Raw genomic sequence first — 21,939 nt, forward strand, 5'->3', positions numbered from 1 at the left:
ATGAAGAAGAGCAATGCCCACTTGCAGAGAGGGCAGAAAAGAGAAAAATATTCAAATGAAGGAATAGGGCAAATTGTGACGAAATCCACAGTGCCCTAGCCATCTCCATGTCCATTCATTTTATGTTTCTGTGCTTTCTGCCTACAAAAGCTTAGCTTTATCTTGAGAAAGAATGATTCTGTGTTCACTACAGATTTAATTTGTAACTTAACCAGAACATCATGTTCACATTTTTATCACTGTACCTTTTAAATCAACTCCTTTAAATTAAATTGTTTTCTATTGTGCTCAAGTTTTCAAGATCTATATTTTAGCTCTGTACATTTCAATGTAAAAACTAAAACAACAACAACAACAACAAAAAAAAAAAAACCCCAAACACAAAAACCTTTCACTTAACATCCAAGCAAAGATATAAAAAGTCTATGTTCCCATCAAGTCCATAAAAAAAAGAATCTATACACTGAGGACTCCTGACTTTATCTCTTCCTGAACTAAACTCACCCGTCCAATTGCCTGCCTTATACTAGCCTCTACTTTTTAACAGGCATCTCAAATTTATCCAGAGCATAATTCTTGATTCTGTTTATCCTCCAAACCTACCACTCACTATTCTCCTCCACCACTTTCTCAGGCCAAAAACTTTAGATATATTCTTTTATTTTTCTCTTTCTTAAACACTTCACACCTGATTTATTTGTGAGATCTTTATAGTTTACCCTCAGAATTTATCTTGAGTCTTTTTACTTCTTCCCACTTCTACAACTATCACCCTATTCTAAGCCACCATTACCTGTCCACTGGATCACAGCAACAGATTTTTACCTAGTCTCCAGACTTACTGTCTTGCTCTTTGCTTGTTTAGAATTCATTCTCTACACAGAAACCTGAATAATCTTTGTAAATCATGAATCAGATCTGCGCCACACAGAAATATTCTCAATGTTTTCCATTATACTTGAATCCCATGGCATACGAACTGAAAAGTGTCTGGCCTCTGCTTACCTTTACAATCTCATTCTCTACTACTCTCCTTAGTCACTTGGCTACTTGGCTCTAGCTAGAATGGCCTTCGTGGTATTCCTTAAAACATGCCATTTTGCTCCAGTGTCTGGGTCTTTCTATCTCTTGTTCTCTCAACCTGGAAAACTCCTACTGCAGAGGTTCACATTATTGACCCCTCTCTACGTGTTGTCTGTGCTCTAATGCCCAATCTTCAACAAAGCTCTTCATCATGCCTATGACATTTATCAATTCTTTTATTATTTTGGTTAGTGTGCACTCTGCCACGATTATACTCTATCACTTTATCATACATGATTTTCACTGTTGCTCTTATCACTATCTGAAATTATATCATTTGTTTATTGTCTGCCTTCTACAGGAGACCATTAAGTTCCATAAGAGAACGGAGTTTTATCTGCCTTATATTTCCATAAATCCTCAAGTCCTGGTATGGTTCTGACATAATGAAGGTGTTCAACAGAGTCTTGCTGAATGAACCAATCAACAAATTTTATACCTTTATCAAACTTTATTATCATAAAGTAAATGGCAGCTCCTTTGGTTACTAAATCCAAGATCCACTTAATTCCTAAAAATTACTATTAAAATTAAAGATGTATGGTATAGATGTAGGAAGAGACAAACTGACCTAAAGAACAAAACAGAGAGATCTCATAATCAAACACATGCATACGCTGAGCCTAGATATACAACAGAAGTAGGGACTACCTCCATTAATGATACTAGGAAAATTAAGTATTGGAAAATCAGGTCCCTACCCTCATACCATGCACAAAGAACAGTCTTAGGAAAATTAAAGACATCACTGTAAAAAGCAAAACTTAAAACCTTTTAGAAGAAAATATAAAAAAAAATCTTTATAAACTTGGGATAGGGAATGATTCCTTTAAAAAGACACAACAAAGCACTAACCAAAAATAAAGAACTGATAAATTCTACTATATTAAAATTAAGATTTTAATCAAAAGGTACCATAAAAAGTTAGAAAGAAAAACAGGATATTTGCAACATATATAATTAACAAAGGGTTGGTATCCAGAATATGTTAAGAAAGATAACAAGCCTATAAATCAATTAGAAAAAGACCAACAACACAGTAGAGAAATGTAGGGATACATCAAAAAGAATAAAATACCTAGGAATACATTTAATCAAGAGGTGAAAGACATGTACAATGAAAACTATAAGACAGTGACAAAAGAAACTGAAAACACAAATAAATGGAAAGACAGTCCATTCTCATGGATTGGAATAATTAATACTGTTAGAATGTCCATACCACCTAAAGCAACCTACAGATTCGATGCAGCCCCTATGGAAATTCCAATGGCATTTTTCACAGAATTAGAACAAAAAATTCTAAAATTTGTGTGAAACCACAAAAGACTCTGAATAACCAAAATAATCTTGAAAAAGAAGAACAAAGCTGAAGGCATCATGTTCCCTGGTTTCAAACTATAAAACAGAGCTACAACAATCAAAACAGCATGGTGAACACATGTAAATTAATAAAACTGAATAGAGGGCCCATAAGTACACCTATGCATATATGGTCATATTAATTTGGGACAAAAAGGTCAAGAATATACAAGAAAATGGCAGTCTCTTCAATAAATGGTGCTGGGAAAACTGGACATCCATATGCAAAAGAAAGAAACTGAACCACTATCTTACATCATATATAAAAATTAACTCAAAATTAATCAAAGACTTGAATATAAGACCTAAAACCCTAAAACTCCAAAAAGAAAACATAGGCAGTAAGCATCAGACTTGGTGATGGTTTTCTGGACCTGACACCAAAAGCAGAGGCAACAAAAGCAAAAATAAACAAGTAGGACTACATATCAAACTAAAAAGCTTCTGCACCACAAAGGAAACCATCAACAAAAGGAAAAGACAACCTCCTGAATGGGAGAAAATATTTACAAGTCATATATCTGATAAGGGGTTCATGTCCAAAATACACTAAGAGCTCATATAACTCAACAGCAAAAAAAATAAGCAATTTGACTTAAAAATGGGCAGAAGATCTGAATAAACACTTTTCCAAAGACAGAATGGCCAACAGGTATATGGAAAGATGCTAAACATCACTAATCATCAGGGAAATGGAAATCAAAACCACAATGAGCTATTATCCCCTCACACCTGTTAGAATGGCTATTATCAAAAAGAAAGGAAATAACAAGTGTTGGCAAGGATATGGAGAAACATGACTCCCTGTGCACAGTCAGTAGGAATGTAACTTGGTGTAGCCAATTCACCACTGTGGAAAACAGTATGGAGAGTCCTCAAAAAGTTAAAAGAAACTACCATAGGATCCAGCAATTCCAGTTCTGTGTATTTTCCTGAAGAAAATGAAAACACAAATCTGGAAAGATATATGCACCCCTATGTTCACCATAGAATTACTTACAGCAGCCAAGACATGGAAACAACCTAAGTGTCCATTGACAAATGAATGGAATACTCAGCCATAAAAAAAGAATGAAATTTTTGCCATTTATGACATGGATGGACCTTGAGGGCATTATGGTGAGTGAAATAAGTCAGACAGAGAACGTCAAATACTGTATTATCCAAGTTGAAAAACCAAGTTCATAGATACACAGACTGGTGGTTGCCAGAAGCAGGGCGGTAGTGAGTGGGAAAAATGGGTGAAGGGAATCAAAGGTTACAAACTTTCAATTATAGATAAATAAGTCATATTAATGCAATGTACAGAATGATGATTAATAATACTATACTGCATATTTGAAAGTTGCTAAGAGAATAAATCTTGAAAAGTCCTCATCATAAAAAAAATTCTGTAACTATGTGTGATGATGGATATTAATTAGACTTACTGTGGTGATCATTTTGTAATATATACAAATATTGAATCATCACTGCATGCCTGAAACTAACATAAATTTGTATGTCAATTGTGTCTCAATAAAAGAAAAATTTTTTAATTAAAGAAAAAGAAAAATGGGGCAGGGACCTAAACAGTGAATTCATGGAAGAAAAAATGGAAATGGCCAATAAATATACAAAAAAGATGTTTATCCTCTTGGTAACCAGGAAAATACAAATCAAGATCCCAATGAAATAAATATTTTACACTCAGTAAAACTGACAAAAATTAGTAAGCCTGATAATACTAAGTGCTGATAAGGATGAGAATCAATGAGACATTTAAGCACTGCTGCTGGAGAATAAACTGATCTAAGCACTTTGGAAAAGAAATTTAGAACTACCTTATAAAACTGAATACCAGCATACCATAGGGATCCAACAATCCCACTTTTAGCTTTATACCTAGAAATAATACTCTTATATGTGTTTACCAAGAGACAATAAGAATGTTCAGAGTAAAAATCAAAACCATTTCAATATTCACCAACTGAAAATAAAATAGCTTTGTATACTGTGGTGTATACATTTAATGGAATAGCATATAGCACTGAAAAGGAATGATCTATATCTATACCCCAAAAGATGGCTGAATCTGGAACATAAAATATTAACTACAAAAAAAAATCCTAGAAAATGACATACAGCACTCTTATAAAATTAAATACCAGCAAAACTTAGTGACATATATGGAATTTAAAAATAAGTGCCTGCTGCTAGGAATTTACCCAAGAGATACAGGAGTACTGATGCATAGGGGCACTTGTACCCCAATGTTTATAGCAGCACTCTCAACAATAGCCAAATTATGGAAAGAGACTAAATGTCCATCAACTGATGAATGGATAAAGAAATTGTGGTTTATATACGCAATGGAGTACTACGTGGCAATGAGAAAGAATGAAATATGGCCCTTTGTAGCAACGTGGATGGAACTGGAGAGTGTGATGCTAAGTGAAATAAGCCATAGAGAGAAAGACAGATACCATGTGTTCTCACTCTTATGTGGATCCTGAGAAACTTAACAGAAACCCATTGGGGGAGGGGAAGGAAAAAAAAAAAAGAAAAAAAAGAGGTTAGAGTGGGAGAGAGAGCCAAAGCATAAGAGACTCTTAAAAACTGAGAACAAACTAAGGGTTGATGGGGGGTGGGAGGGAGGGGAGGGTGGGTGATGGGTATTGAGGAGGGCACCTTTTGGGATGAGCACTGGGTGTTGTATGGAAACCAACCTGACAATAAATTTCACATATTGAAAAAAAAAATAAGTGCCTGGCATCTCAGTCGGTTGAGCAGTCCGACTCTTGTTTTTGGCTCAGGTCATGATCCCAGGGTGGTGGGACGGAGCCCCGTGTTGAGCTTTGGCTGGGCGTAGAGCCTGCTTAAGATTCTTTTTTTCTCTCTCTCTCTCTCTCCCTCTGCCCCTCTCCCCCACTCGTGTACTCTCTCTAAAAAAACAAACCCACAAACAAAAAACAAAAAACACCCAAAAATAACAAAAAATACACTTTTAAAAAAACAAAGAATGATGAAAAATAGAAACTAGCCATCACCTCTTGGGGGCAGGCACAGGGATAGACGAGAGAAGAAGTACATAGTTGAACATGAGGGATTTTTAAGACTCAGGTTCTTAAGTTGAGTAGTAGGTTCAACACATACTGGATGATTATGCTTTATAATCTACATATGCTACATAGATTCATTTGTAGTATCAGACAATACTTTTTAGGCTAATTTAAAATACATTATGAGAAGAACAACTAATAGAATTAAAGTATGTTTCAGGATTCCATCACTAAGATACAGGTATCTGTATCTTAAGTAACTTCACTATATAAAAAAGGAAATAGTCTGAGAATTGTAAATTTAGTTGTATTCACTTCTAACTCCTTACTAGTTGAGGTATTACTATTTATGATTTTGAGAACCTTGAATTGGGAGGGTTTATAAAAGTACTTAGAAAAACAATTGTTTCCTACTTGTTCTCTCTTGCCCCATTCACAAGTATTAACAACTATACAGACAAGTGGATTTGCAGAATAGAAAAATCATTTTGATGTCCTACACCATTTGTACAATCTTAGACTATTTGAATGTAAGCTCAAGTAGGGAACTCACGGTTTTGATTTGTACCCTTTGGCATAAAACTGACAATAAATACTTGCCAAATCACTGGACAGATTTTGATAAATGAATCACTGCATGATTCCAATACAGTTTCTGACACTACAACTGCCTCATCCACTAAAGACAGCATAACAGTGCCCTCTCCTGGTTCTACTTTGTAGTAGAAATAAAGTAACCTATTTTGCTATTCATATTGCATTACTATCTTAACTACTGTAGAAACTAACCACGCTGGAATAATTAATAGTAATATAATTAACTTACCAACTGCAACTTCTAAGGAGGATATGATTCTATAACTACTATCTTTACTTTCTGAATTCAATACATCAATATAAAATCTGAAGAATTTTCCAAGCTTCATAGCCTGGTATTGGTCCTTAATCTAAGGAAGCTAAAATCAAGTTAAGTAATTATTTTAAAGTCATAAATAATTTCTATGTAAATCCTAATATTCCCCTTACAGATGATGTATCTTTTCTCAAATACTTAAAGAATTTAAGTATGTTTGTATATATCGTTATAGCTTTTTCATTCAGGACAAATCCTAATATTAATGAAATTACTTTTCACTCTAAAAGATACGTGATCTCTAGTAAGTAATTATATATCCTCAGCTTTTTAAGAGTTGGCAGAATACGATATAAACTCACCTCTAATATATATTGTATATTTTATTTGTGTATCCAGAAAATGTATAACCACAATAAATTTTCTCTAGTCCAAGCAAAAATTAAAGACCTATTATAAAATCCAATTCCTAAAATAGGATCAATGTAGTTGGTATTAAAAATGCAACTGTAGGGCACCTGAATGATTCAGTCAGTTAAGCAACCATCTCTTGATTTCAGTTCAGATCATAATCCCAGGGTGATGGGATTGAGCCCCACGTTAGGTTCTGTACTGGGCATGAAGCCCACTTAAGATTCTCTCTCTCCCCAACTCGTGTGCATTATGTGAATGAATTAATGAATAAATAAAAATTATCTTTAAAAAAATGCAATTCTACTGGTCAGTTCATCATTACCAATCAGTTCACCTGAGCCAACATCTAAATACATAAGGTAACTAAAGGAATTGAAAAATCCATTGAAAATATCTGCCAGGTATCACAAGCAAGGCTGACAAGAAAACATAAAAATGTTTTCATATTTGTATACTTTTTTCAACTTTTAAAATTTCTACTATTCTAGGGGTGCCTGGGTGGCTCAGTCAATTGAACATCCAACTCTTGGTTTTGGCTCAGGTTATGATCCCAGATTTGTGGGATCAAGCTCTGTGTCGGGCTCTGGACTGAGGGTGGAGCCTGCTTAAGATATTCTCTTTCTCTCTCTCTCTTTCTCTGCCCCTCTCTCCCACTCATGTGCTCTCTCAAAAAAAAAAAAAATTCTACTATTCTAATAATGCTGGTTGTATAATAAAAAATATATTTAAAATACTATGAATTGTTAAAATTAAGAATTTTAAAAAGGAATTTTAGCATATTACTTTAAATCACCTCTTTTTAGAAAAAAAATTACATTATATACTATAATCAATATTAGAGACAAATAGCAACCAATCCATACCAAAGAATTTTACAACTAGAAGAAAGCTTGCTATTTCACCTTGTTTAGTCAATGGGAAAAAAATGAGCCCCAAAGCATTGAGCTGACTTACTGTGGTCAGATAACGGTTTAGGAAGAAATACTAAAACTTCCTAAATCAATATAATTTCTACATTATGCTTCAATAAAGTTTAATTTTTGTCTGATTTATGACAGTAATATTTTAATTATTTGGTCAGATTTGAATTTAGCAAACTGATGGTTTCATTATGATTTTTGAACTCAAAAGAATCTTGCTGAAAACACAGTGGCATAGTACCCATTTCTAACTCTTTTTGGTCATGTAAGTTCTTAGCTTCAGGCTCTTTGTCTAGAAAATTAATGCTTGAAGGGAAGTGGAAAAAAATAGTTTCAAACAGAGAGGGAGGCAAACCATAAGAGACTCTTAAATACAGAGAAAAAACTGAGGGAGGGAGAGGGGAAAATGGTGATGGGCATTGAGGACGGCACTTGTTGGGATGAGCACTGGGTGTTGTATGTAAGTGATTAAGCATGGGAATCTACTCCCAAAGCCAAGAGCACACTGTATACCCTCTAGGTCGACAATACACTCTAACTTGACAATAAATTATATTAGCAAAAAGATGATATTTTAGGTTTCTTTCACCTCAGTAATACTATGATTTTTTTTTAAAAAAGTTGCCCCTGTCACAATGCTCTAAAATTATCTATTCATGGGTGTAATCCCCCTGCTAGACTATAATGTAAGGGTACAGGCAGGGTGCATATTTTATTCATCATATATTCCCCAAAGCTAGCACAGTGTCTGGTCAAAAAAAATTTTTTTCAGACATAAATTTAATGGGTACATCTTTTAAATCACTAAGATGAAACACGCTTCACTTATAAAATCCCAGAGTAAAAATAAATGTGTTTCATAACCAAATTATCTATTATGTAAAGATTGTGACAAAATAAAACAATACTTCTCATTTTCACATGAAAGTGAATTTCTTTTATCATGTCCAGTCTCAAAGAAGTCTGATCTATGCTTTATGATGACTATAGAAAGGAAAACTATGAAGAGGTCTTTTTTTTTTAACCCCTCCCACCATGCCTGAAGATGAGGTCTAAAATTATGAATTAGATAATTTAGCTAAGTATATAATCCATCTTTAGACAATCAAGAAGCAAATACACAAACATTATCAATCTCATATGGGCACTGACAACAGATGGGCACTGAATCACCATTTATATTCTTTGCATTTCAGTGCTTGGGGAGAAAAGTAGAAGACTTAATAAGAGAAATACTGTATGCCTTTTAGAAGTACACATCAAAACATTCTGTCTCCAAATATGCCATTCAAACTTTGGCTACTTACTTGATGGCCCAAGGACATCTTTGCTATCACCAAGAAGCTTTTAATGCAGGGTAATTGAGCAGCAAACAAATATAATCCAAACCAGGAAGAAGCAAAATGCATCAGGATTGAAGCAGCAGTGAAACAAAAGGACAAGGAAAATAAGCATTAGTTTATAAGTAGAAAGCACATGCAAATCAATCCTAATAATCATAATTCACAAGGAATTTCCTCTGCCACACATAAAAAGATCTTGGCTTAAGCATTATAAAATATTTGTTTAAATTTTGGAAAATAAAGATGGAAAGGCAAAACCGAAATCAACCAAGTACTTTGTTTTGAAAATTATTCAAGTCAAAAATTACTTTCAAATTTTAACTCATGATATGGGTTAGGAGTGGTAAAATTATTCAGAAATGTAAAGGACAGCCCAAAGTTATTCATTCTTTAAATGTAAGTGGTTTAAAAAATCTGTAACACCCATGCACTATTAAATATTAGTTCTGCATGCCATGAAAGCACTTAACACTACATAGAAATTCAGTCTGTTTCTTACATAAAAAGAAAGGAACATTTACTAAGTGCTTATTATATGCCAAGCATTGTGCAAAGAGCTTTTACAAAGACATCAACAAAGTAAATTTTTTCTCAAATACCAAAAAAAGAAGAAGAAAAAAACCGAAGAGGAATATTGATTAGAATGATACAATTTTATTGTCAGACAAAATTTTCTTGGGACCCACTAAATATGAAGTAAAGTAGCCCTGGAGCTACTGGGCTTTAAGAAGGAAGAAGACCCAATTCTTAAATGAATAACATGCAATCACCTAAAAGAAACTGGGAAAGACTGGTGACCTTTTGTCTGGAAACTGTCTTAACATACAACATTATGCTAAATGTTGCTTAGGCATAAGAGACTCTTAAAAACTGAGAACAAACTGAGGGTTGATGGGGGGTGGGAGGGAAGGGAGGGTGGGTGATGGGTATTGAGGAGGGCACCTTTTGGGATGAGCACTGGGTGTTGTATGGAAACCAATTTGACAATAAACTTCATATATTGAAAACACACACACACACACACACACACACACAAAATTAAAAAAAAAAAAATGTTGCTTAGGGACAAGTGTTTTGGTCTCCCTTGGCAGAAACAGAGTCTTCAGCTTTGGGGTGCCTGGGTGTTCAGTCAGTTAAGTCAGTCTGACTCTTGATAATTGGCTCAGGTCATGATCTCGCAGTTTGTGAGATGGAGCCCCACATCAGGCTCTGCGCTGACATTGCGGAGCCTGCTTGGGTTTCTCCCTCATTCTCTGCCCTGCTCATGCGCTGTCTCTGTCTCTTTCAAAAATAAACATAAACTTAAAAAAATAAAAGAAACAGTCTTCAGTTTTACTTCAGCTCAAATACCAAGTACAGTTACATCAAACCTAAAGTAACAACAAAAATAAAAAATTCCCACTGATTACATTATTGCTTGCTCTTATTTGAAGGGAATGAAGCAAAATTATCTGTGACCAAAAAGAAAGGTAGCAGTTGTTCACTCTGCCTCCTAGGAAAAAACTCTTGGCCCTGTTGCTTCCCTAAAGTGATGGTTATTTCACAGTGCTTTAAACCATGTTCTAATTCCTTTAAATGCATTTGCTCTAGTCATTTTCTGTAGTTTCCTATTCTTCTATAGACTGGTTTCAGCTTCACAGATAAACTAAAAAAATACAACTGGAATGACAACAAACTAATTGTGCTCAAATCCTTATTACTGATGACCATGTTACCACAACTCTCAAGCATGTGGAAAAAGATTAAAGTATTTGTGGTAGGCAATCTCTGCAAAGGCTCCAGTGATCCCCATATCTTGGTGCATAATCCCCTCTCTTTGAGTGTTTCTGGACTTACTGAGTCACTTCTAATGAATAGAATATGGCAGAATTGAATGGATGTCACTTTCAAGATTAGACGGTAAAAAGACTATGACCTCCATCTTGTTTATAGTCTGTTACTCTCTCTCAGATAGATCACCCTGGGGAAAGCCAGCTGCTGAGTCATCAGGCAGCCGTGCAGGGAAGCCCATGAGGTGAAGGAATGATGTCTGTCAACAACCAGTGAGTTTGTAAATGAATCTCCTGCCTAGACCTTTCCTCCCTCCCTTACACCCAGTCAAGCTTTCAGATGAGACTGCAGCAGCCACACTCCCCAGTAGCTTGACCACAACCATAGAAGAGATTTTTAAGCTAGAGACACCTAGTAAACTGCTCTTAGATTCCTGACCCACAGAAACTGTAAAATAATAAATGTTTATTGTTTTATACCACTTAAATTTTGGAATATTTGTTATGCACCAATAAATAACTACTATGATATTGGAAAACTGAAAGAAGTTAGAAAACTGACAGAGATAACCATGGTAAGCTTGACAAATATTTCATAGACATCCTCTAAAAATATCTTTCTCTATTGATATGAATAATTACTAATTTCCCTGAATTTACCAGTAAATCTAAATTTCTTAAAGGAAAGCAATGGTTCTAACCATATATGCAAAGTTTGGAGTATTTAATTTCACAAGGCCAGTCATTTTTGAAGGTTTTTTAGTTGGTCTTCTATTTAGGGTAAGTGATTAAGTTCACTTTTATTGTACATATTCTCAAATTTTGTTAAGTAACAGCATTACGTCAACTTCTTTGTAGCTGTACTCCTTGCCTGTTTGCTCCCAGAAAATAATCCCTAGCATATACAGCAACTTCTGAATATTTGTTCCAGATTATGCTTTCAACATTATATCTTCAAGCATGTTTGGGTCATGTAAATCTGATTCTAATTTTTTTTCATATTGAGACACTGGAGAATAATCAAAATAAACACGGTCTATTCCTATTATTGAGCCATCCATTCAAATACTTGTGATATGATAGGTATCATATAGACAGTAATCATTTTAGGCACCAAAGGATACAGTGAACAAAAAAGACAAAAATTTGCCCTTTGTGGTAGTTATGTTCTAGTGGAAGATATGAGTAACAACATAGTAACAATTAAAAAATTTGTTACATATTATATGGTAAAAATGCTAAGGAAAAAAGCAGAAAATGAGGACACATAAAATATTAAGGAAGGGGAGGTCATAATTGAAGATAGGGTGGCCTAAGAAATCTTCACTACAGAACTGAGTAAAATAAGGGAGTTCAGCATAAGGACATAAAAGAGAAGAGTATTCCAGGCAGAGAGAAGAACAAGTATAGAATGGAGGATTGGGATGAGAGCAAGTCTGAAGGGCTTGGAGAAGAGTAAAAAGGCCAGAGAGGCTGGACTAGAATAGAAGTACGAGAGAAGCAGGAAATAAAGTCAAAGAAGTAAATGAGTGCCAGATTGTGTAGGACCCAGACAGGACTTTGGCTTTTTTTCTGAATGAGATGGGGAGCCACTGGATTTCTGAGAAAAGGAGTGACATAATTTGAATATGTTTTAACAGGACTGTTCCAGCTGTAATGTTAAGAATAGACTAGAGGAACAAAGGTACAATCAATTAGGAGTTACCATAATAATCTACGGGAGAGATGAAGGAGACTTGGACCAAGGAAGTAGCAGTGAGGGTGAGAAGAAGTAGTTGAGTTCTGAATATTTTTGAAAAGAAAGTCAACAGGATTTCCAAACAGAGCAAGTATGAAATTAAAAAACAAAACAAAACAAAACAAAACAAACAAAAACCCTGGAGGAATCAAAATGGTGTCAAATGTTGGGGTCTGAGCACCTGGAAGGATGGAACTGTCACTGTCGGAGATGGAAAGGACAGTGAGAAGGACTAGTTTACAAAAAGAAATGTAAGTGCTAAGTTTGGGACAGGTTAAGTTTGAAGTGTTTGTTAGACATTCAAGTTGAAATGTCAAATAGGGAGTTGGACACACAGACCTGTACAGGGAAAGGTTCAGGTTTGTAAGAAACAGTGTAAATTATGATATGTATGAGAGTTAGGGTATATGACCTGAATGGCTATTCACAGAAGACTGAAAAATGCCACAGAATAAAAGAACAGGCAGGAACTAGAAAACATACGTTATAATGGAACAACGGAACTAAGAATTAAGCTGAAACACTCCAAACAAAAGTGGAAAAACTATAAAAAAAAATAAGCAAGACTTCAGAAACCTTCCCCAGAAGATTGTGGATACAAAAGCATTAAACTGAGATACAAGTGAAATTATCTTCCCAGAATTGCCTGTAAGTGATGCCAATAGGAAAAGTGATTTAAGTAATTGAAGATTACATATTAATTTTACCATGTAACTTACATCACTGGTCCTGTGTGCAAGGCTAAACTGCACGCTACACTTATTTTTACTGCTTTTAGACATGGGCCTAATTCGCACAGTCCCATGTTGTGTAACACATGAATAAAGACAGTGTGAAGTTACTGATGTGGAAACATTCCATATAAGTATCTTGTAAGATAGTTTAAAAAATATAAAGCTAGCCAACTCTTCTTGGCTTTTGTTAGAGAACCAAAATACTACTAGAATCTTGGAAGAATCCAGGAACTTTTCCTCATTGTGTTCAAAAAACAAACAAACAAAAAAGACCATTAATATATGATGGAAACATTTCCCCTAATTGAGTAACATCGTATTTATCATTATCACTTCAACAATGTCCACACAGTCATTTCAACAATTTGTGTATCATATAAACAGATTCTCTATTTTGGCAGAAACTATGGATTGAAAATAGTAAAATAATACTAAGATGCCTAGCATTTTTCTATTTATTATTAATGAGTACACTATAAACTACTTTTAACTAAAAGCATGAAATATAGCCATTACCTAAATCTCTACCGGTTTTAGTCTACAAATCTCAGGAAAAGAGCATTATGCAAACATTGGGATTTTATTTTAATGTGCTTCTAAATATTTACCACGCCACCAACAACTAGCATACACCATCTTTCAGAAGTGTAAAGGAATAGGCAGAAAAAGTTCACAATCACACACTCATCCTGGGAAGCCCCTTAATCCCAAGCAATTCAGGACAGATGACCACCCTAAAACACAGAAACAATCCCATAAGAGCTAGAGCTTGAGTCCACTGCCAGTAGCATAGCACTCCCTCTTAGCATACATATTGATGTGACTTAAGTCATCCTGTGAGCTTAAGCCAAAGTACAGCTCATCAAGCATTGATACAACTTGAAAATAAAGTTTCAAGCAAGTAGCACCTCTTCCCTCAATGAAGTTGATCGAGCTGTACTCAGAGAAGCAATCCTGCTGCAGCTGGCTCTCAGGAGCCACAATTGGGAAGGAGGATTATATAACACATCCCAAAAGTACTGTATTTATTGTTATCTTTGGCCCTTAGAATAAGAATCTTCAGTGAGAGATGTTTGTTTGTTCTTCTGACAGGAGTCATCTCTCTCTACTTAACAGAACTTTTCCTATTCCTACAATCATCAGCAAAACACACACTGTGTACATTTTATCCCTGAGTTTTACAGGAGATATTTTACAGAAGTGCTTTTCTAGGAACTAGAGCTTATCACTGTTAGATAGAAAATATTAACTGGCCTGCCAAGCAGTTATTTTAAAATAACCTAATCATCCTTTTGACCCAACAAATGCACTTCTAGGAAAGTATACCAAGATGATCATCTGAAATATCCAAAAAGATGTATCCATAGGTATTTATCACATCATTTGTAGTAATCTCCAACAGTAATCTATTATGAAATAAACAATAATACCTTCACACAATGAAATACTGTGTAGTCGTTAAATTTTTTTTTCACTGACTGAACAATTCATTATATATTAACTTTTAAAAATAGGCTACAAAAAAGTTTGTAGGACTCTGCTTTTATAAAATTACATATGTAAGATATACACATATGAATAAACTTAGTAAATTACAGAGACCACCAGAATATTAAAAGTAGTTGCCTCTAGAAAGTAGAATTTTATTTATTACATTCTTTTGTATTGTTTAAACATGCCACATTTGTATGCATTATTTTTACAGTAAAAAAAAAATTAAACCTATTTACATTTTGGAAAAAATGAAAATTTTAAAGCTGATCTTTTTAATTTATATTAGCTACCTTGTATAATGACATAATCATCTATGATAAAATACAGTGAAAAATATATTTTAAGAATCCAACTTTAAATCCTGAAAAAATATAAAAATGTTAACATTTCAAACATAGCACCATATATTACTCACTGTCTCTTGAACTTCAGCAACTTCTGAATATGGCAAGATCTAAAAAAAAAACAAATTTTCTCAGCAGTGATTTAATGTCATATACTTGAATCTGAATTTAGAGAGCACCCATGGTTTATCAAATGAATTAAGTGGTGCATTAATCTTTTAAGAAGTAGGAAAAAAGTGCAATAATATGTTTATACTGGAAACTAAATCCTTTAAAAAAAAAAAAATTCTGAGGCTCCCGTAAATTCCAGTCAATCTGCCAATCTGTGAAGTCCTCTCTGGCCTGTTCTGGAGCTTTTCACAGTTCTGCCCTCCCGGTAGGCATATAATTCTACCAGCCTTTTCCCCATGCGAGCTTTCTCTTCCCTTGGTTCCTAAAGTACTCTACTCCTCTGGCTTCCCTTCTCCTATTTTCCTGCCTCTAGTTTGTTTTCTCATTTGGTAAGTGAATGTCCATCATCAGTGCTCAGTCCTCAACTATTTGTTGTTTTTTCTCTACCGCTCTTTTCCAGCAGACTGCATTCATTCTCTAGGCTTATTTATTACCTTTATTTAGACAACTGTCAAGTTTCCTCTTCAGACCTAGTCTATTTCCAAATCTTCACTCCAAAATATTGCTACCTGTATGTTCAAACATTGCAAATTGACTTCTGGTTCTAAAATTCTATAAACGAGGGCACCTGGGTGGCTCACTTGGCTAAGCATCCAACTCTTGATTTCACCTTAAGTCATGATCTCATGGTTTGTGACACTGAGCCCTGCATCAGGGTCTGCACTGACAGTGTTAAGCCTGTTTGGGATTCCCTCTCTCTCTGCCACTTCGCACTTGTTCAAGCATACTCTCTCTCAAAATAAATAAACTTGAAAATAATAAAATTCTGTAAGCCAATTTTAGAAATTATTTAGCTTGTTTTAGAAAGCATCTTTAAGTCAAAAACAGCACTCAGTAGCTTCCCTCTGAAATCAGCTTTGATGCCAATCTGCCCAAGTTTTCCAATGATAGCCTCTTTCTTTTATTCAGACCTAAACCCTTTAATAATCTGAGATTCTCTTTCCCCCCATCTTACGAAGTCATTATGTTGTGATGATTTTTACCTAGACAATGTCTACCTCACATCTAGTCTTTTCCTTCAATTCCCATCAATACTACTACCTAAGCCAGACCAATTATCACCTTTTCTCATATCCTTGCATTCAGTCTTACCTCCCTCATTCATTTACTATGCTAGGTACAGGAATTCAAAAACACAATAAAAACATGGTCCCCACTGCCAACAAGATCACTTGACTGAGGAGGTGAAAGACACTTCACTCACCTTTCTCCCTCGACACTTATAGCCTAACCACCATAGTCTGCCTAACAGACCTGCAAACTCCACACTTGGCTCTTATCATTGCCTAGAAAACTACTTTTAGGACTCTGTTCAAAAGTAACTTCATCAGAAGACTTTCATAATATTCCCAGAAAACAGCAATACCCATCCCCTATTCTGCCATTCTCTATCCATCTTACCATCACAACAATCACCACATAACAGTATATATTTATGTATTTTTTTTTTTTTTTGTCTTCCTCCACTGGAATGTTAGCTCTACTGAAGTAGGAACTTAGTCTGTTTTGGTCACTGTTGTATCCCTTAAGACTAGAACAAAGCCTGGCACATGGCAGACACTCAACAAACACTGAATGATAAATGCACGAATGAAAAAAAGGTTTAGTCATTATTGTAACTCTAATCCCTAGCAAAGAATTTCTTGTATGTGGTTTGCTGAGTTCCTTTGTTTATGATATGAGTCAAATTCTCTTACAGCAAAAAGAAAAAAAAGAAAAAAAAAGTCTTACACATCTTTGTATTTTCCAAACTATGACATTCTGCATGCTTAATATACACAAAGAACTAATATGGACTTGAATTCTGAAATCTCAGTTTTAAGCCTAGCTCGATTCCCTGGGTAAATCTGAATAAATATTTTGAATTTAGTCTTCTTATTTGCTTATAAGATCTGTTCTAATCCTAAAATTCTGTTATACAAACAATTCAACATAGAAAATCACCTCATTACCTCAATTCTTAAGATTATTTTTAGTTGTAATGTAGAGCACATTCATATTTTCTTCTGCTATTAGTCTCTGGCCATCATAAGCCCAAATACCTTTGTTAGGAATTCCCCCATCCTTTTTCTTAAATAATTCTGTCCTTCATAAATAACACTATTATAGACTCACCACTGATTTTTGGTAATGGAGCATAAGTTATATTTCTTCTGGTAATGGTGGTCTCTTGTTATGATTAAAGCAACCTCCTTCATCAAGGACTTTATATACAAGGGAAGTTCAAAATCGACTGTGTCAGCTGTAACTAATGTCATGCATCTGGTGAGACTGCTTGGTGAAGTCTGTGGTTATAAAAACCAAAAAAAAGTGAACTGCCCATTAAAAGAATGAAACCCACGACCTTGGCCTCTGACCTCATTAACATACTCTATATCTGACCTAACCATTCTTAATCACCTGAAAAGCACAAAAGAAACCATGTTAACACATCACAATCATGCCAAGTTAGATATGACAACTGGTTATAGGAGACAGCTCATATACGTAAATATTTCAGTATATGGCACTTAATCTTATGACCTATTTAAATAATTTTAATTTTCAGTCTGAAGTAAGAGTTTATTTTACTTGAAATTTCATTTTGGTCAATTCCTTACACAGATACATAAGCCTATATTCTATACTGAATCATGACTAGGATCTGAATTAAGACATAAGAACCATATAACAAATACCTTTTTTTCTTCTATAGTTCTATTTCTAACAAATCACTGATTAGGGTATCATGCTGTTCAGTATCAAGCCACAGGAAAGACTGATAATAATATTATGGAAACATCAATCTCCATGACTCATAATATCTACCATACATAAAAATGTAGTTAGCAACTGTTCTTTATGTTTTAGCAACAATATACTGCCTAAATGCCAAAATATGCACCCTAGCCAGAAAAATCAACATTAGTTACAGGAGAACAAAGCTTTGAGTTAAATAAAATAGATCACAGGGTGCCTGGGTGGCTCAGCTGGTGAAGTGTCTGACTTTTGGCTCAGGTTATGACCTCTCGTGAGGTTGAGTCCCGTGTTGGGCTTTGGGATGACAGCTTGGAGCCTGCTTTGGATTCTCTGTCTCCTTCTCTCTCTCCCTGACCCTCCCCTGCGTGCACGCTCATTCTCAAAAATAAACATTTAAAAATCAATAAATAAAATAGATCATGTATCAGATATTTTTCAAAGTACACATTAGGTAATGCATATACAAATTTTAAAAGGCTAGGTATGACACAGATCAATTTTTAATATAAAAACATTAGCCTCATTCAATGACAAGAATAACAAAATTAAGAGTATCTGTATTTAAATCCTAATATGTCCCACTGATTAGCTATGTGATCTTAGAAAAATTACTAACCCCTTCAGAGTCTCAGTTTCTTCATTTCTAAAAACAATAATATCTACCCCACAGTATTATGAAGAAGATTAAATGAGAAAGCATGTGAGACATCAAGCCAAGATCAGGATAACACAGTAAGTGTGCAAAAACTAATTTTTTTTTCTCTCCACACTAATAAAGTAACCCAAATATGGAAAGTGCAAATTCTAGAACCAGGGAAAAAGGCAAAATCCAAAAGGGACATATTTTCCATTCAGCTACTACTACCCTACAGGTTAACCTAGATTATACAACTGCTTGCTTACTTGTTCTCTGAGCTAACTACCTCTATTTCTATAGTTCTCAATTTTGCCCATGCATTGAAATCACCTAGGAGACTATAAAAAAGTACTGATGTCTGGGGTGCCTGGGGGGCTCAGTTGGTTGAGCATCTGACTTTGACTCAGGTCATGATCTCACAGTTCATGGGTTCAAGCCCTGCATCAGGCTCTGTGCTGACAGCTCAGAGCCTGGAGCCTGATTCGATTCTGTGTCTCCCTCTCTTTCTTTGCCCCTCCCCCTGCTCACACTCTCTCTCTCAAAAATAAATTAAAAAAAAAAAAAATTTAAAGAAGTACTGATGTCTGCATCTCACCCTCTGAGATTTTAATTTAATTAAATAGGGGTGCAACCTGAGTACTGGGATTTTTCAAAACACCACAGATAACTCTATAATGTTCAGCTGATTACCACTGCAATAGTCCATAATTCTGCCAAGATCATTTTCCCAAGTCACAACTCTAAACAGGTTGTTTCTTAGCTCAAAAACACCAAATTCAATGGTTTGACATTACCTTAAAAAAAGAAAAATTCCAAACTGTAAAAATAGTATTCAAGGATTTGTATATGCTGATTCTAACATGGTTGAGTTGTAGTATAGGAAAATAATTAAAGCTTGGCCTGGGGAGCCAAAATGTATCCTAATTCTGCCACTTACTAGTTGTATGACCCTGAACTTATCTCTCTGTGTTCTCCTATATTAAATGAGGATTATCTCATTTAACATGAGGGTTATATTAAATGAGGGTTACTTATCTCTCTGTGTTCTCCTATATTAAATGAGGGTAGTAATACTACCCTATAGGGTTATGAGAAAATTACATAAGTATGCCTTCAAAGAACTTGCAATCGCTTCTGGCACATGATAGAAATTTAACAAATGTTAGTTGCTATTCATTTCCTATAGTTTTATTTTCTACTAATTCCCCTAAAGCAACAAACAATATTGCCTATGATCTTACCCAAGTGCAAGGTACCCTGTGCACAGATGTGCTCTGTGAAGGTAGGTTAGTTTTCTAAACCCAGTAAGTGTTTGACCAAAAAGTAAATTTTAGGTGTACACACACACACACACACAAATTCATCTCCCCTCTCCTTTTCCTCATTGCTCCATCACTATTGTTTTTACCCATATTAGACTTCTGAAGTAGTCTTAAGTTAATGAAAACCTACTAAGGTGATCTGAGGTCTGGATAAAAATCCTTCAATTGCTCTATTCTCCTAGACAGTTGAACAGGTAGAGTTTTTCTTGAAATTTTAATCAAATTTCATCTCCATGTGTCTCTAACATGCTAAAATTCTAATCCTTCACATTCTAATCTGAGGTTTGATGGAACTCTCAGCTTATTTTTCTAAAAAGCAAGAAGAAATGTAAGATTCTTAATGGACATAATTTTTAATTAAGAGTTAAGTGTAGAGCAGTGGCTTTAATTATATTGTTTATAAAAAACTTAGGAGAAACAGGAAGTAAAAACATTCATGAAAAATCTCCAAACCACACTTTTAAAAACTGAATGACTAAATTATTTACGGATATTGAATAAATTATAAATTTTTAAGCCAGCTTTCCTCCTCAAGTCTAGTTTAGCAAAATAAATAGCTTTCTTTTTTGTTTATTTGTTTATTTGGGGGGGGGGGACGAGCAGGGGAGGGGCAGAGAGAGAGGGAGAGCTGTCAGCACGGCTGATGTAAGATTTGATCTCATCACCATGAAATCATGACCTGAGCTGAAATCGAGTCAGATGCTGAACCTACTGAGCCACCCAGGAGACCAAAAACAAATAGATTCCTATTGGGTAAATTACATAATCTATTTACTTGTGAGTTAGTTGCCTTAATCATTCTACTTTTGCTTTTTAAACTATGGGCATGTCACAACTGCCAAAGATCTTAATAGGAAAGATAAGTTAAACAGTGCTGCTGTTCTTTTGATTTTTTGGTCCCGATTCAGCCACCACCTCAGCCATTCTACATACAGAGAACACAAAACCAAAAAGAAAGTAACCAATTTATTTTGCAAATGGGAACTGAGTTACTTATGGGTGAAATAACCAATACGGTCCTTGAACCCATCCTTAAAAGTAGATAAATGGGAAGCAACCTCAGACTAGAAAGAGAATACAGTACGACAGATGGAGGTAAGACCAGGGGTCTGACAGTAGGAGGGAGGGTCGGAAGTCATCTTCCTGTGCCCTTTTCTCTCACTAGTAATAAGCAGACCATTATCTACCCTGTCTTTACTACCAGGGCAGAACATGATTTAATACCAACCAGAGACATTAAACACAGTTCCAAACACTTTTTTTTTAAACTGTGCATGTCTATAGAGTTGTAGCATGCACAAAACAACACATGCAGGCAAAAAGGCTGACCACTATCTCTCACTGCCCTTTTGCCCAAATGAACTGATTACAACTAGGGAGGCAGAGGAGATGGACAGAAAAGTTCCCTAAGAAAAAGAATATATTGGTGGGAGGAGCAAATGAAAAATAATGAAGCAATGATTTTAACAAGAGATTCTCTATCCTAAGACATATATTCCTAGATTGACCAAAAGAGTCCCTAGTCTCTCTCCTTTCTATCTAGATCAGTATCAATCAGATAAAGCAATTAATATTCCTGAGAGAATATTATTTCCAAGGAAGTATAAACTCACAAAAATAATATCCTAAGGAGTCCAAATGCTATGAAAAAGAACTGAAGAATCTCAGCAGGAGAGAGAATTAGTGAACCAAGCCCATCAAAAACTTAAAATAACCATAATAAATATGCTCAAAAAGATGTGAGAGGATACTGAAAACAGGAAGTCTGACCAAACATCCACAGAGAAAACAGCTAGTAATACTGAGTATAAAAATACTATGATGGAATATATACCAGGTTTGAACAGCAAAACATGTACTACAATAAATGAGCTGGAAAAGTGATGAAGGAATTCAACACGAAGGCATAATGAAAAGAAAATATGGAAAACATGAGAGATAAAAGAAGCAAAAGGGCTACATTCCTAAAACAGGA

General features: G+C 35.0%; 1 protein-coding gene across 1 annotated transcript in view; it reads right to left on the reverse strand.

The window, feature by feature from the left end:
• Window positions 1-21,939, reverse strand: part of OSBPL8 (oxysterol binding protein like 8) — a 156,091-nt gene that overhangs the window by 78,289 nt on the left and 55,863 nt on the right. The window contains exons 3-4 of the mRNA XM_030323280.1: window positions 15,167-15,205; window positions 8,981-9,017 (exon numbers count right to left, since the gene is read on the reverse strand). Of these exons, the coding sequence (XP_030179140.1) occupies window positions 8,981-9,017; window positions 15,167-15,205 (76 nt within the window). The remainder of the gene's footprint in view (window positions 1-8,980; window positions 9,018-15,166; window positions 15,206-21,939) is intronic.

This window comes from Lynx canadensis, chromosome B4, assembly GCF_007474595.2.
Source record: "Lynx canadensis isolate LIC74 chromosome B4, mLynCan4.pri.v2, whole genome shotgun sequence".
Lineage (NCBI taxonomy): Eukaryota > Metazoa > Chordata > Mammalia > Carnivora > Felidae > Lynx > Lynx canadensis.